Here is a 16,122-nt window from a genome sequence, read left to right as displayed (position 1 = left end):
GTGTTGAAGTTACAGGTATTAAGGCACCACACCCGGCCTCTCTGATCTTTAAAAAAATAATTTTCAATAAATCCAAGTCATTGGATGCTGCATTGATAGGTGTTTAGAAACACTGAAATCTGACATTAAAACCCCCTTTTTAAAAAAGGTTCATTCCCTTCTGCCTATTCATTGTACCTATATGACTATATCTAAGGAAAGGATGAGAGATCAGCACAGAGGTTTACACTCCAGGATGTTCACAGTTTACAGCCACTCCAGATTAGAGACAGCCTGAATATCCAGCAATGAGGATCTGTCCAGCAAATTTTGACACAGCAGCTCAACAGATTATTGGGCAATCATTCAAAAAGTATGCTTTCAGTCACTACTCGATGACATGGGGAAATATTCCACAAGCAAGGTCAAGTTAAACAACCAAGATACAAAACTTTATGTGCAATGTGACCCCAAATTTATAATACTAGAAAAAAACAAGGATCTATACTGAAATATGGATGAAAATTATCTCCAAATAATGGAGGTGATATACATACATACATGTATGTGTGTGTGTGTGTGTGTATATATATATACATATATATATAATTTTCTTTTTTTTTTTGGCAACAGGGTCTTGCTCTGTCACCCAGGCTAGAGTGCAGTGGTGCAATCATAGCTCACAGCACCCTCAAACTACTCTTAGGCTCAAATTATCCTCTCGTCTCAGCCTCTTGAGTAGTTAGGATTTCAGGCGCATGCCACCACACCTGGCTAATTTTCAATTTTTCTGTACAGATGGGGTCTCACTATGTTGCCCAGGCTGGTTTCAAACTTCTGGCCTCAAGAGATCCTCCCACCTTGGCCTCCCAACGTGCTGGAATTACAGGTACGAGCCACCACAACTGGTCCAGAGTAGGTGATTTTTTAAAAAATAAAATCTACTAAGTGGGAATGCATTCCTTTTATTCCATACCTTTTATGGTGTATCTCTGCCTCCCTATTTTTACGTATTTTAATGAGCATCTCTTTTTTTTTTTTTTTTTTTTTTCCTTTTTGACATGGAGTCTCACTCTGTTGCCAGGCTGGATTACAATGGCACCATCTCAGCTCACTGCAACCTCCACCTCCAGGGTTCAAGCGGATTCTCCTGCCTCAGCCTCCAGAGTAGCTGGGACTACAGGCGGGTGCCACCACGCCCAGCTAATCTTCGTGTTTTTAGTAGAGATGGGGTTTCACCATGCTGGCCAGAATGGTCTCGATCTCTTGACCTCGTGACCCACCCACCTCCCAAAGTGCTAGGATTACAGGCGTGAGCCGCCGCTCCCGGCCCATCTCTTTTCTTTTGATTACACATTCCCTTGTCTGTGTGAAGGGCCTGCCTGTTTCTGCCAGTGACAGGCATACAGACCCCATATATATCTGTTAGCCAATGCAGAGCACTGTGTAACTTTCCTGTTAGGAAAATACAAATTCCCAAACCCCAAAAAAGCCCTTGCCTTGTAGGAGAAGGAAGTCTCGCTCAGGGCGCTGGCGCTACTTGTGGGAGGCAGCTGCTGTAGCTGCAGGGCTGCGCTGTGGGCTCCGTCCATGGTGGTCTAGTGGTGCATCCCGCTGGGCCGGGCTCAGGAGGTGGAGCTGCTGCTAGGCGGGGTCCAGGCCAGATGCCATCTCTCCTTGTGGTGTTCACTTCCCTCCAGCAGCCATCACTTCCTCATGCCAAAAGAATGCTTCAGGGCTCTTTTGGCTGATTTACAGCCTTCTCCTCAGCTTCACTTAGAGAAGTGCCAATCTCCGTGGCTCTCCCAGCAGACAGAGAGGGGCATGTTTTCCAGTTCTTGCGGTGCTCTAGGGTGGTGGAGAGGAACATTAAAAATGCATGGACAAGGAAACACTGAGCCCAGCTTTGTTACCTGAGAATACCATTCAGATAAAACATAACTGGCCATGACAAGTGAGTCCATTAAAAAAATTCTGCAAAATTCAATTCTAGCAGTTAAAAACAAGTTCTATCATGCCTTTGTCCTCCCCTTAATACAAACCTGACTCATCTATCTCAAAAGCTTTCTCTCTGGCTCTTAAATGTCCCCTTTCCTCCTCCACTCTGCTTCCTTCCTCCTATCGCACCCAACTTAAATCCTCCCTTTTTCCATAGCTCTTGAGCACAAGAAGTAGAATACTAACTTCTCCAGGTCTCAAAAAAAAAAAAAAAAAAAAAAAAAAAATCCACTACCACAAAAAGGGAACATTTAAGTTTCAACTTAGGAAGAAAAGAATCAGAAGAAAAGCTACCTCCACGGAAGACAGAAGAACTGGCCTGCTACTGAGGGTTGGCTGACACAGGTGAGGAAACACTGGTCTTGGAGGTGGAAAACCTGTGTGGCCAGGTAACTTTGCCTCTTAGAGATTCAGTTGCCTCCTCTGTAAAGTGGGGGTAATAACATGGCCTCAAATAAACCCAGCACTGATGATAATCCCTGCTAATTTCATTGGACTTACATTTTCAGTGCTTCCCAAACTGTTCCCTTTTTTGGAGACAGAATCTCACTCCGTCATCCAGGCTGGAGTGCAGTGGCACAAACATAGCCTCCACTTGCTGGGCTCAAGCGATCCTCCCTCAGCCTCCCAAAGTGCTGGGATTACAGGTGTGTGCCACTTCTCAAACTTTTCTACCAGAGAAGAGAAAGTATACTCCTAGTGTCCTAGGAGGCATGGCCAAAACCCTACTTAAAAGTGTTAGGGGTTTCTTTGAGGACTTGTTATACATTTTTAAAAAAATGTATTGTACTGCATAGTCTATATTTATTTTAATAGAAAAATGTTTTAAATTGCTTTTGATGTGCCACGTGCTACCTGTTTTACCTTTGCCAGGTCATTTAACTTTTCAGCCAGTTTCTCCAGCTGTGAAATATAGATAATAATGTTCCCACCCCACATGGCAGTCTTGAGAATTTGATGAAATCATACATGTAAAATGCAGGCATAGCAAATGGTCCATGAATGTGAGTTGCTGTTAGGATTAATTTTATTAATTAATTTTATTCTCCCATGTTTAATTATTTATTATTTATTTTGCCCATTCTTGTCTCTCTCATGCATTCATCCAACAAATATTTACCGAGGGCTTACTGTGAGCTAAACAATTTCTGCCACTCCCTGAGGCTTCAGAGAGCTGCCTCCTGTGTATCCTGTAGCTGTCAGTTCCTTCTGCTATCCGGCCCTGGGCCCAGGATTCAGTTGCCTCCTCTGTAAAGTGGGGGTAATAACATGGCCTCAAATATTCATGGTGTGAATAGCACATACATATGTGATGAGGCGAACACCATGTCCAGCACTAGGAAACAACAGCTGCAGGTTTTGCACAGGGACAGCTACAGAAACCATTTGGCTTGGTTTCACTCTGTCAAAGGGCCTCAGGATGAAATTATTGCTACTACCTGCAGACGAGGTTATGTATCCAGTATACAGACATGAGATGTAAGCATTCACCGGGTAACTTTATCAGGTAATTCACACCCCATAGCTAGACTTCCCTGCCTGCAAAACCCTATGAATATGGGTTTGCAATCTTGTGGAAAGCATAATTATTCACTATACTTTCACATACATGTGAAAAGCATTATTGCGTTAAATGTCTGTAACAATGTTTTAGCATTTGTAATAACCATAAGAGCCTTAAGAGTGGCTCAGGGCTCTTTCTACCTCTGAGAGGCCCTGAGAAGCATTCGACCATGAAGCAGTCACGAAATTGAGGAGCACACACTCCAGTGAGGTGTCTGTGGAATACCCTGTTCGGTTGCTCCCAGCTGAGATCTAGCCCAGAGCCTGACAGTGACTTGTACACGTACCAACCGACTCACTAAATGCAGGCCAGTTAAGCACCGTGTGCGCTGTGGCCCCTTCACAGTCAAGAATGCCTTTCTAAGGCCTAATCCACCGCAACTCCAGAGCTCCAACAAGCAGATATACTCAGCCTCACCTACAGGAGGTCAGAGAAAGCCAACAGCCCTTAGCGACATGTCAGTCAAGGGAGTGGTGGGAACCCAGGCCTCTTAACATCCTTTAGACTAGTTAGTTTGCTCAAGTGCTTTTCTGGTTTTGCTTTTGTTTGTGGTGGTTGGCATTGCTGTGGTTTAATTTTTTTTTCTAAAAAGCAGCTTCTCTCTCTGCCTCAGGAACTCCCAGGCCTCTGAGGCATCGCCTGCAAAGATAGAAGGGCTCTCCCTCAGCTGGGTGGGAGTCCGGACTGAAAGCCTGGAGGAACCCTTTGCAAGCTCTACTCCCTTATAAGACACATACTCTTTGCCTGGTGACTCTCTTTTCCTGATTTTGAAGCATTTCTCCAGGACCTACATATGCCCCAGAGGCAAGCAGTCACCTCTGCATTGTCAGCCACCCCACAATTAGAGCACGTGGTCACTGACCCAAGAAAGGAATGATAATTCACTAGGTGCTCTGCTTCCATTCCCACCCCGTTTATCTCGATGACCGATTTCACCAATCCCACCGAGCACGTTTTACAGACGAGAGAGCTGTGGCTCATGGCCGCTTAGGATAGCGTCTGTATTCGAATTTGCCTCTTCCCGAACAAATCAATAAAACACAGTCTTTCCCACCACCTGACGATCTGGCTTCTGGAGGTGAGCGCCAGTTCCCTGCCAAGCTTCCCGTTCCCGGACTTTGGCTCACGAGAAGCTTACATTTTTCCGTCCCCTCCCATTGAGCTGGAAACTCTACAACTCGAGGAGACAGCACCTCTGTTCCAGAAGCGGGCTTAGACCAAGAACGCCTCCCCTCATCCCACCTGCTAACTCCACCATCTGCTGCCGCCAGGAAGTCCGAGCCGTTCGGCACGAAGAGGAGAAATTCTGGCAAAGTTACTCCATGTTACTTCCTGGTTTGGTAGAGCCTGGCATCCCCTTTAGTAAGGTAGCCCATGCCCCTGTTCTTCTTAGCCTCGATACAAAACTGGAAAGAACATTATGAGGCAACGGGACCCAGGTTGGCGAGGCTGGTGACAGCAACAAGGAAGGGTATGTATACTAGGGGACATTAGGTGACTTCGCTCTTTCCAGAAAAAACGAAGGTTAAATTCAATTCCCCTTCCTCCCAGTGTTAATCACTACTCACCGGCGGCGTCTCCTCTAAGGCCCACCTATCAAAACCTTCTGAGAAATGACTTGGACTCTTCGTGCAACCCGGAGGCACAGCCTCCTTCATCCCTTCCCAATTCAGAGCTGCCAAGATGCTGCAGTGTTTTGCTTTCAGAGGTCGCGATTTGATTTGCCAGGCTGCCTGCCAGTCAGAAGTTGGCAGACATTTCGCGCAGGCGAGTGGCTGCGAGGACGGGGGGTGGGCGGGACAGCCCCCGGCAATTGGCTGCGCCGCAAAGCTTGCTTGAAGGATAGGGGAGCGACCTGGGGCTAGAGTTTGGCGCTCACCTGGAGCGGGGACCCCCTAGCGGCCACAGGAAGAATGTTGCGGCGACTCCCCTGCCCCCTCTCCCGCTGTCCTAGAGAGCTCAGGTGATTGCTCGCCTCCACCTGCCCGGCAGGTGGGCCTGGTTTTAGCAGCCTACCAGGTGTCCTCCCTTCTTACCCCCATAGCCACCTTCCGGGCTTTGCTCCTGCTGTTCCCCTACCCGACGCTCTTATCAACTATTGAAATCTAAAACGTCCTTGAAGACCCAGCGCTCCCTAAAGCCCTCGCGAGACTTGGGGCCAAACATATCTCTCCTTTCCTGCCCTCCTGGAACACCTGTTGGATACCAAGCCTCCCAGCAATCCTGAAGGTCCTGAAACGAGCCTAGCGCTTGGTTGTTTCTATAATGTACATAATTATCACAGTTATGATAATTAACATGCGCATGGAGTTTTACAGATGACAAGCTTCTCATCGCTCACACGTTGTCATATACACGCATTTGCTTTCAGATCGTCACAGCCATGAGTGAGACATGAAGCCTGTTTACATACGATGAAATGTCATTTGGACCTAGACATCTACAATGAGAAAGAGGCAGTTCTGGTCTCAGATCGCGGGGCAGAGAAAGCTCCTTGGGAACACGAGAGAGGAAAAAGCTGGTGCATTGTGGAAACTGCCCCAAGGCCAGCAGGGCTGTTGAGAGATTTTTCTGGGGGCGTGGTTGGGGCTGCTCTCTGAGGAATGGGCCAGGGACAGTTTATAAATAATATATTTGGGGCCCGGCGCAGTGGCTCACGCCTGCAATTTCAGGACTCTGGGAGGCCGGGAGGATCACTTAATCCCAAAAGTTTGAGACCAGCCTGGACAACATAGTGGGACCCCATCTCTACAAAAAAAAAAAAAAAAAAAAAATTAGCCGGGCGTGGCGGCGAGCGCCTGTGGTCCCAGCTCCTCAGGAGGTTGAGGCGGGAGGATCGCTTGAACCCGGGAGGCGGATGTTGCAAGTCGAAATCGCGCCACTGCACTCTAGCCTGGGCAACAGAGCAAGACCCCGTCAAACAAAAACAAAAACAAAAAAACTCGGATTTCACGCTAAATTTAAAGGGGAGCCATTGGAGGACTTTAAGCAGGGGAGTGACAAGGTCGCTGTGACCACCCTGCCCTGAAGCGTCTGAAGAGGGTCTCCTGGAATACCAAGTGGCTGCCCTTGTATAGTCGCCCAGGTCAATCTATTTGTGTGTGTGTGTGTGTGTGTGCTGTTAGAAACAGGGCTTGGGGCTGCGTGTGGTTTCTCATGCCTGTAATCCCAACACTTTAGGAGGCCGAGGCGGGTGGATCACCTGAGGTCAGCAGTTTGAGACCAACCTGGCCAACATGGTGAAACCCTCTCTCTACTAAAAATAAGGAGGCTGAGGCAGGAGCATCGCTTGAACCTGGAGGGCGGAGGTTGCAGTGAGCCAAGATTGCGCCACTGCACTCCAGCCTGGGCCATAAAGCGAGACTCTGTCTCAAAAAAAAAAGAAACAGGGTTTGGATGAATGTTAATTCTCTTAGGTATATTCCCTGAATATACCTTTTAGAAGGTATATTCTAAAGCTTTTGGTTTATCACAAGATTTTTGAGGCATGGCCTAGACAAATCTCTTATTAGTTCCCCACCCAGCCACAGGTCCGGATGTAATTAACCTAAACCCTAAAATTCGGCAGGCTTCTCTGCGGACTTTGAAACGCCTCTAATGATTGGTCAATAACTTTTCACTTTAAAGAAACAGAGGATGCCATTGGCTAGAGTTACCTCCGGGACGGCGGAAGGTGGACTTGCGAATGTTAGGCCTGTGGTTGCCATAGCGACCGGGAGGTTGAGCTGGCCAGATTCAGCCGCCGGGACCCGACCAGGTAGGAGGCAGTTCCGGCGGGGGGACCGTTTCTTGAGGTCGTGGGGAAGAGGACACGGCGCACCATGTCCTCCGCGTGGGACGCCCACGGAGATCCCCCGGCCTCCGGGTTTTTGCAGAATTCCAGGGCCGAGCTAGGTGGAGCCCCGAGGGCGGGAAGAAGCCACCATGGTAGTTGCCCCTGCGTCGGGGCGTGTCCTCGGTGGTTCCACCCGAAAAGCGGTGACAGCTGGGGCTTGCCTGCTCCACCGACCTCCTGCGAGAGGCGTGGGCGTCCGACCCGTCTGGCTCAGCCTCCGCGAGTGCGCAAAAGTTGGGAGGCTTCAGTGCCTGGCAGTGGGTGGACGCCAAAGACCTGACCTGTCTTTGAACTGAAGCCTCCCAACTTTTGCGCACTCGCGAAGGCTGAGCCAGACGGGTCGGACGCCCACGCTTCTCGCAGGAGGTCGGTGGAGCAGGCAAGCCCCAGCTGTCACCACTTTTCGGATGGAACCACCGAGGACACGCCTCGAAGCAGGGGCAACTACCATGGTGGCTTCTTCCCGCCCTCGGGGCTCCACCTAGCTCGGCCCTGGAATTCCGCAAGCACCCCCAGCTCAGGGGGTGTCCCCCAGCAAACGACTTCCCTGCTCTGGGCCCTGGAATTCCGCAAGCACCCCAGCTTAGGGGGTGTCTCCCAGCAAACGACTTCTTTGCTCTGGGCCTCGATTTACCCATCTGTAAAATAAAAGGGTGAGATTGGAACCTGGTGGTTACTAGCGCGCCGCTAAATTTCCTTCCAGCTCACTGACACACTTTCTCAGCCTACGAAGACTATCGAATGGGTTATTTACCTGAGAGTGCTTTGAAAAAGTGTAAACTGCTTTCAAAATGCTTATAACTGAGTAGATAAAAATCCCTACGGTCGAAACTACTCAGGACATCCAAAAAATTCCATCTAAAGTATACATAGTTTAGTACATGTTTGTATACCCTGTACAGTAACATGTATAGTGTAAACTATGTGATAATACTTAGCATATATAACTGTTTTAAAAACATAAAAGATGATAAAATGAAACTGTGCCTATAGTTGTGACCATGTGAGCTGTCCTTATAGAATCTAACTCCTGCAGGAAAGATGAGCTCATCTATACACACAATTGCCAAAAAGGGTCTACCTCTAGTATTCATTCATTCATTCATTCCACAAATATTTATGGAGAAAATACTATGTTTTAAAAAGTCTCATTACTATCATTATTATTATTATTTTTGTACAGACAGGGCCTCACTATGTTGCCCAGGCTAGTCTTGAACTCCTGTCTCAAGCCATCCTTCCCCCTCAGCCTCTCAAAGTACTGGGATTACAGGTGTGAGCCACCATGTCCAGCCAATGGAGCAAATACTATATACCAGGAAATAGACTGAAGATTCAGAGATGAACTTTCTTTTGGGGAAGATCATAAATAAATAAACATACAATATAATGTTGGGTAGTGAAAAGTGCTTTGAAAAAGCAGAGTAAGGGGCTAGAGAGAGAGATTGGTTAGTGCTGCTTAAGAGAGGGTGGTCAGGGAAGTCATCCCTAAGAAGGTTTGAACAGATAGTCTCGTGAATTTGGTGACAGGACCGCAGGATGATGCCCCAGTACGGTGAAGAAAGGAGCTCCCCGTGCAACAAGGAGGTATATGGCAAAAGCCAAGAAGGTCCCATGTGGAGAAGAAGATTAATCTTTAGGTGGTGAGGCATGACAACTGCCTTCAAATTCTTACAGACTAGTCATATAGAACAGTGGCTTTCAAACAGTTTGACTGTGACTCATGGTAAATGCATTTTATATTGTGATCCAGCACGCACACACGCATATGACAAACTAAAACTTCACAAAAGACTACAGACTCTGACTTGCATTTTGAAAATCACCAATGTGGAAGATAAATGAGACTTATTTTGAGTTGATTCCAAGGGTAGGAATTAGGACGGGTAGAAAAAAAAAGAGAGAATCAGCTTTGATTCAGGAAGGAACTTTCTAGCAATTAGAACTGCCCAACAGTGAACTTCCCCCAGGAGTTTTTAAACTGTGTTCTGATGAAACCTAGCATTCTGTGAATATTCAAAAGAGTCAAATATTTGCCGCCCACCCAGGCATCCCTTATTTGCTTCATATTTTGAAAACTATATAATGTTCTAACTTCAGAAACCCAACCAGGTCAGGCACTGTGGCTCACTGTAATCCCAGTGCTTTGGGAAGCTGAGGTGAGAAGATCGCTCGAGGCTAGGATTTCAAGACCAGCCTGGGCAGCATAGTGAGAAATTGTCTCTACGAAAAATTTTAAAACTAGCCAGGTGTGGTGGCAGGTGTCTGTAGTCTTCCAGCTACTCTGGAGGCTGCGGTGGGAGGATCACTTGAGCCCAGGAGTTTGAGGTTGCAGTAAGCTATGATTGCACCACTGCACTCTAGCAACTGGACAACACAGCAAGATCCTATTTCTAAAAATAATGACAACAAACCAATCATACCCACTCGGGTACTAAATGTCAAAATTTAGCAAGTTAATATTTAGTGTGTGCTGCCTGAGAGATTATTAGAGGTTAAGGAGTGAGTAGAAGTCAGACTTCCTGAGTGCAAAGCCTGATTCCACCTTTCTTCTGATGTGACTTTGGGCAAGTCACTTAACCCCCCACCAAACTTCAGTTTTCTCATCTGTGAAAAATGGGGATTATACCTCACTGGATTGTTGTAAAAATTGCACGAGGTATTCCATAGAAGACATTTAGGACTGTACAGGCTCAATAAATGATAGCTATTATTTTAAGTTGTTAATTTGATATCCCTGTGCATATATTAAAACCTACATTAATACAAGCCTGCTGCAGGACAGGCAGTATTAACCACTTCACATGGATCAGCCTGAGAGGAAGGTACTGTTATCACTCCCAGTTTATGGAGGAGGAAATGGGCTCAGAAGGTTAAGTGACTCATCCAGAATCAGAGCTAAGTGGCAGAGCATAATCTTGAACTCAGGACTGGATACTCTGGACTGCTGCACTGGCCCCTACCTAGGAATTGCTTAAACATATGTTGTTGATTCACAAGGTGGTATATCTTCACTGCTCTTTCTTAGATTCTAGGCCCATGCCATCCTGTCATGAACAGTTATACAAGCAAGTGGACCAGTGAGGCACATTTGGGCAGTGCTCTGTTCACATCTGGCCTGCACCTGCTCTCATCCTGCCTTCACAGGTATGCAGTGAGAAGACTGGAATAGTGTAGTCTTTTGGTGGTAGGATTGGGGATTGTTTTTTATTTGTCTGTTTGTTTGTTTTGAGATGGAGTCTCACTCTGTTGCCCAGGCTGGAGTGCGGTGGTGCGATCTTGGCTCACTGTGACCTTCACCTCCTGACCTTCTCCTGCCTCAGCCTCCTGAGTAGCTGGGACTACAGGTGCACACCACCATGTCTGGCTAATTTTTGTATTTTTAGTAGACACGGGGTTTCACCGTGTTAGCCAGGATGGTCTCGATCTTCTGACCTCATGATCCACCCGCCTTGGCCTCCCAAAGTGCTGGGATTACAGGTGTGAGCCACCGCGCCCGGCCATGGATTGGGGATTATTTAAAATTTTTTTGTAACATCATATTTTCTTAAATGTTGACAGTGTACATACATTATTATTACAGTAGTCCTCCTTTATTCAAGGGGTATATGTTCCAAGACCACCAGTAGATGCCAGTGAAACAGTGGATAATACCCAAACTGATTACTGTCAATCAGACTGTTTCCGTTCATATCTTCCACTCACAAATTTAATGCTTTTTCCATCTTGAGTAAGCACTTGTCATGCTCTGTGGCTACTTACAGTCTGAGGTGAAGCACCAAAACTAGCACCAATTTTTTTTCCCTTTGAAATTTCATGGATAAAAGTTTTGTTCTTACTGTAGATCTTAGCAGCCTCAGAATACAGTTTTTTCTTGCCTTATTAAGTCAAGAACATTCACCTTTTCACTTAAAGGAGGCACTTTACAGCTTCTCTTTGACATGTCCAAAGTGCTGGCATCAGTACTCTTGTGCTTTGGGGCCATTATTAAGTAAAGTAAGAGTTACTTGAACACAAGCACTGAGACAACGTGTCAGTGGATCTGACAATCGTGATGGCTACTGAGTGACTAATGGTGGAGTAGCAAATACAGCTTGAATGTGCTGGACAAGGATGATTCACATCCCAGGTGGGGTGGAGTCAGACGATACGAGATTTCATCACATGCCTCAGAATGGTGCATAATTTAAAGCTGATGAATTATTTATTTCTGGAATTTTCCATTTAGTATTTTCAAACCACAATTGACCATGGGTAACTGAAACTGGAAAATGAAGCTACAGACAAGGTGGACTACTGTATAAACAGGAAGCTTACTATTTTTCTAATCACTCATAATTCAGGAACACTAATGCATTTTTTAATAACAGCTTTATTAAAGCTAGGGCAGTAGATGGTTCTTACTAAAATGGTATAACATTGAGGGGTGGTAAATGAATAGTGGCTGCTTTGGTTATTTTTTGAGACAGGGTCTCACTTTGACACCCAGGCTGAAGAGCAGTGGCATGAACATAGCTCACTGCAGCCTTGACCTCTTGGGTTCAAGTGATCCTCCTGCCCTGGCCCCTAAGGTAGCTGGGACTACAGGCGTATGCCACCATACCTGGTTAATTTTTATATTTTTTGTAGAGACGGAGTTTCACCATGTTGCCCAGGCTGGTCATGAGCTCAAGCTATCCCCCAACTTCAGCCTCCCAAAGTGCTGGGATTACAGGAGTGACCCACCGCACCCAGCCCTAGCGGCTGCTTTTATAGACACTAAAAGACCCTGTTAAGCTGGATTGGTGATTGTACTTTGATCATTATTGACTCGTTTCTGTTGTTTTGAATCTCTTAATTTCTTGAAGAATGTTGTCAATAATTCTATTAAATATCAAATTTTTGGTATAGATTGTCCACCAAAAAAAGTTGAGAATTGCTGCTGTGAGGATTACAGACTAAAGTAAGGAAAAATACTGTGGGGAAAGGGACTAGTAGAGCATCAAATCATTTATTCAATCCTTTACTCATTAGTATATATAAATGGTATAAGTTCCTTAGGGAAAAAAATAGGCAAAATGAAACCCAAGTCTGCTAATGAAAAATAATTGCTATGGAAATTACATTGTGCCCTTGCTATTAACAACTAAAAAGTAGTTAACTATGTTAAACAACTCACAATGGACAACAGGCACAGTATAATAATCCCTGAAGGAAGAAAAACAAGGTGAGTCCTACAATTGCCCCCATTTAGTACCGGGGTCAGTTTTTAGGTCATATTGTAGGAAATCCAAATGAATTCCAAATGAGTTGAGAAGATAAAAATAAGAACTCAGAGAGGCCAAAGAGGCTAGAATTTATAGGGAGAACCCTAAAGGAAGGAGCTGCACCAAAAATGTTCAGAAACCTGAAAGAGAGGTCTCTTTATGTTTTTGGCTGAGCAGTAATCTGCACATGCATGAGAATGTGCTAAGATGGTCATTAGCACATTAACATAAGATTCTCATGCACATGCATGAGAATAAACTAAGACTGGGGAAATACTCACCAAAAGACCATAGGCTGAACAATTTCTGGGGCTTAAACAGATCTGGGAATGTTTCATGTTACCATAAACCAGAATGGAGAGACATGGTATTAGATAGGAATTGGGTAGAGTTCACAGAAAGGTCATGCCTTAGTAGTGGGGATAAATTATTCCCAGAGTAAAAGCTGCTCTGGACTTGCCGTAACACAGTTTGAAAGCTTGAAAGGGTCAGATGGATCTACAAGTTACTGAAAAGTGTTCCACATCCTTTACAGGAATATGTCAAAACCCAGCACTCAGCAATGTAAAATTCAAAATGTCTAATATCTAATACAAAATTACCAGACATGAAAAGGTACAGGAAATTATGACCCATATCTGAGAGGAAAATCAACCATAGGAACAGACTTAAAAATGACAGATTATATAATTAGTATAAAGAAATGTTAAAGCAGCTATTATGAATCTTACAAATATGCCCAAGGATGTAAAGAAAACTGAACACGATGAGGCTAGAAATGGAAGACATGGAAAAAGAGCCCAAATGTAACCTCTAGAAAGAAAAAATACAATATTTGAAATAAGAATACAATAGATGGGATTTGCAGCTGAGTAGAGACTTCAGAAGATCAGTGAACTTGGCTGCGCATGGTGGCTCATGCTTATAATCCCAGCACTTTGGGAGGCTGAGGCAGGTAGATCACAAGCTCAGGAGTTCAAGACCAACCTGGCCAAGATGGTGAAACCCTGTCTCTACTAAAAATACAAAAATTAGCCAGGCATGGTGGCAGGCACCTGTACCCGGATACTCGGGAGGCTGACACAGAGAATTGCTTGAAGCTGGGAGGCAGAGGTTGCAGTGAGCCAAGACTGCACCACTGCAATCCAGCCTGGGTGACAGAGCGAGACTCCATAAAAAAAAAAAAAATCAGTGAACTTGAAGACATGACAATATAGACTACCCAAATGAAGGGCAGAGAGAAAAGAGACTTAAAAATAATAAACAGAATATCAATAACCTTTGAGAAAATATATCTAATATAACTGTAGCCCCAGGAAAGAAGGGAGCAGAGGTAGAAAAAAATTTGAAAAAATAATGGCTGAATATTTTCAAAATTTGATGAAAACTATAGCCTGCAGATTAAAGAAGTTCATTAAAACCAAACCCAAACATTAAAGACATAAAGAAAATTATGCCAAGGTACCATGAAAATAAAACTGCTGAGAGGCACATAGAGTTGTCAAAGTAATAGAAATAGAAAATACAATGGTGGTTGCCAGGGGTTGCAGGGAAAAAGGAATGGGGAAATACTGAGGAAACACCATATTGTAGGAAATACTGGGGAAGTACCATATTAGTTAATGGGTATAGCATTTGAGTTTTTCAAAATGAAAAGATTTACAGAGACGGATAGTGGTGATGCTTGCACAACATTATGAATTTGAATTCCACTCAGCTGTACACTTAGAAATGGTTGAGATGGCAAATTTTTATGTTACGTGTATTTTACCATAATAAAAAATTGGGAAAAATCAAATAGCTGAATGAAAGTAATACACAGAAAAGCTTAAAATTTGATGGATAAAAAAAAAATTATTACTTACAGAGGAATCAAAATAAGAATTACAGTGGCTGAGGTGGGCGGATCACGAGGTCAGGAGATCGAGACCATCCTGGCTAACATGGTGAAACCCTGTCTCTACTAAAAATACAAAAAATTAGCCGAGCACGGTGGCGGGCGCCTGTAGTCCCAGCTACTCAGGAGGCTGAGGCAGGAGAACGGCATGAACCCAGGAGGCAGAGCTTGCAGTGAGCCGAGATTGTGCCACTGCACTCCAGCCTGGGTGACGGAGTGAGACTCCGCCTCAAAAAAAAAAAAAAGAAATACAGTGGACTTCTCATCAGAAACTATGCATGTCAGAAGACAATGGAATAATATAAAAGTTCTTGGGAGAGGTAGGAAGACAAAAGAAAAAAACTATGAACCCATAATTCTATACCCAGTGAGAATAACTTTCAAAAATAAAAGAAAAATAAAGACCATTTCAGACAGACACAAACCTCGAGAATGCAGTATCAGAAGACCTGCACTACATGAAAAGTTAAAAGAATTTCTGTAGATAGAAGGACTATGACACTAGAAAGAATCTTGAATTTACACAAAGAATTGAAAAGCACTGAAAATGATAAAGTTAAAATACATTTTTTTCTTATTTTAATTTCTTTAAGAGATAATTGAGTGTTTAAAAACAATATGAAATTAATAATATATGTAGAAGTAAAATGTATACAAAAGTAACAGAAAAGATGGAAGGTAGGAAATGGAAGTGTATTGTAAAGTTCTTACATTATATGTGAAGTAGCGTACTATTATTTGACTGTGATAAATTAAAGATGTATACTGTAAACCTTAAATCAATCACTATACATAATTATAGCTAATAAGTCAGAAATGAAGATAGGGATCATAAGAAATATGCACTTAATCTCAAAGGATCCAAGAAGAAAGAAACAAAGGCCCATATAACAAGTAGGAAATTGATAGGTTTAAGCCCAACCTTATCAAGTGCTACATTAAATGTAAAAGTTCTAAACACTCCAATCAAAAGGCAGAGTTTGATTAGATTAAAAACCAGGACCTAATATATGTTGTCTTTAAAAAAACATCTTTAAATATAAAGACACATTCCTTCCAGCAGAAGTGTGAAGAAAACTCAATAATTATATATAAAGATACAAGCAGGTTAAAAGTAAAAGGACAGAAAAAATAGAGTGTGCTAATAGTAATCAAAAGAAAGCTGGAATGGCCATGTTAATATCAGAAAAATAGACTTTAGAACCAGGAATATTACCAGGGATAAAGCAGGGTATTTCATAATGATAAAGGGGTCACTTCACCAAAAACATAAAAATTATAAATGTTCATGCACTTGGTAATAATGCTTCAAAATACACAACAACAATCGACAAAGCTTAAAAGAGAAATAAACAAATTCACAATAATACAATATGGGAATTTCAACACTTCTCTCTTAGTATTGGTAGAATGAATACATTGGAAATCAGTAAGGATGTAAAAGACTTGAACAAACTATCAGCCAGTTCCACCTAACTGACATTTATAAAAACCCCCATTCAACAACAAAAGGAAAATTCAAATCAACAACAAAAAGATAACTAGAGAATCCCCCTGACTACTTGGAAATTAAACATCAGACTTCCATATAAGCCATGTATAG

The 16,122-nt window shown here is 43.8% G+C and overlaps 2 protein-coding genes across 7 annotated transcripts in view; one reads left to right on the top strand and one right to left on the bottom strand.

Moving 5' to 3' along the window:
• The window catches only part of NIPAL3 (NIPA like domain containing 3), a 55,130-nt gene extending 49,871 nt beyond the window's left edge, over positions 1-5,259 (bottom strand). For 2 of the 3 annotated variants that reach the window (XM_003891336.4, XM_009201815.2), the window contains exons 1-2: positions 5,110-5,259; positions 1,479-1,827 (exon numbers count right to left, since the gene is read on the bottom strand). In XM_003891336.4, the coding sequence (XP_003891385.1) occupies positions 1,479-1,571 (93 nt within the window). In that variant the 5' untranslated portion in view covers positions 1,572-1,827; positions 5,110-5,259. The remainder of the gene's footprint in view (positions 1-1,478; positions 1,828-5,109) is intronic. The other variant, XM_017958294.3, reaches the window with a different exon arrangement.
• Positions 5,260-7,195: 1,936 nt separating this feature from the next.
• The window catches only part of STPG1 (sperm tail PG-rich repeat containing 1), a 56,806-nt gene continuing 47,879 nt past the window's right edge, over positions 7,196-16,122 (top strand). For 2 of the 4 annotated variants that reach the window (XM_009201794.4, XM_021937494.2), the window contains exons 1-2: positions 7,214-7,298; positions 10,405-10,523. The gene's annotated coding sequence lies outside the window, so the exon portion shown is untranslated. Of the gene's footprint in view, positions 7,299-10,404; positions 10,524-16,122 lie in introns of all 4 variants that reach the window. The other 2 variants (XM_021937506.2, XM_021937498.2) reach the window with 2 other exon arrangements.

Source organism: Papio anubis, chromosome 1, assembly GCF_008728515.1.
Source record: "Papio anubis isolate 15944 chromosome 1, Panubis1.0, whole genome shotgun sequence".
NCBI lineage: Eukaryota > Metazoa > Chordata > Mammalia > Primates > Cercopithecidae > Papio > Papio anubis.
This window is presented reverse-complemented; position numbering and strand designations above follow the sequence as displayed.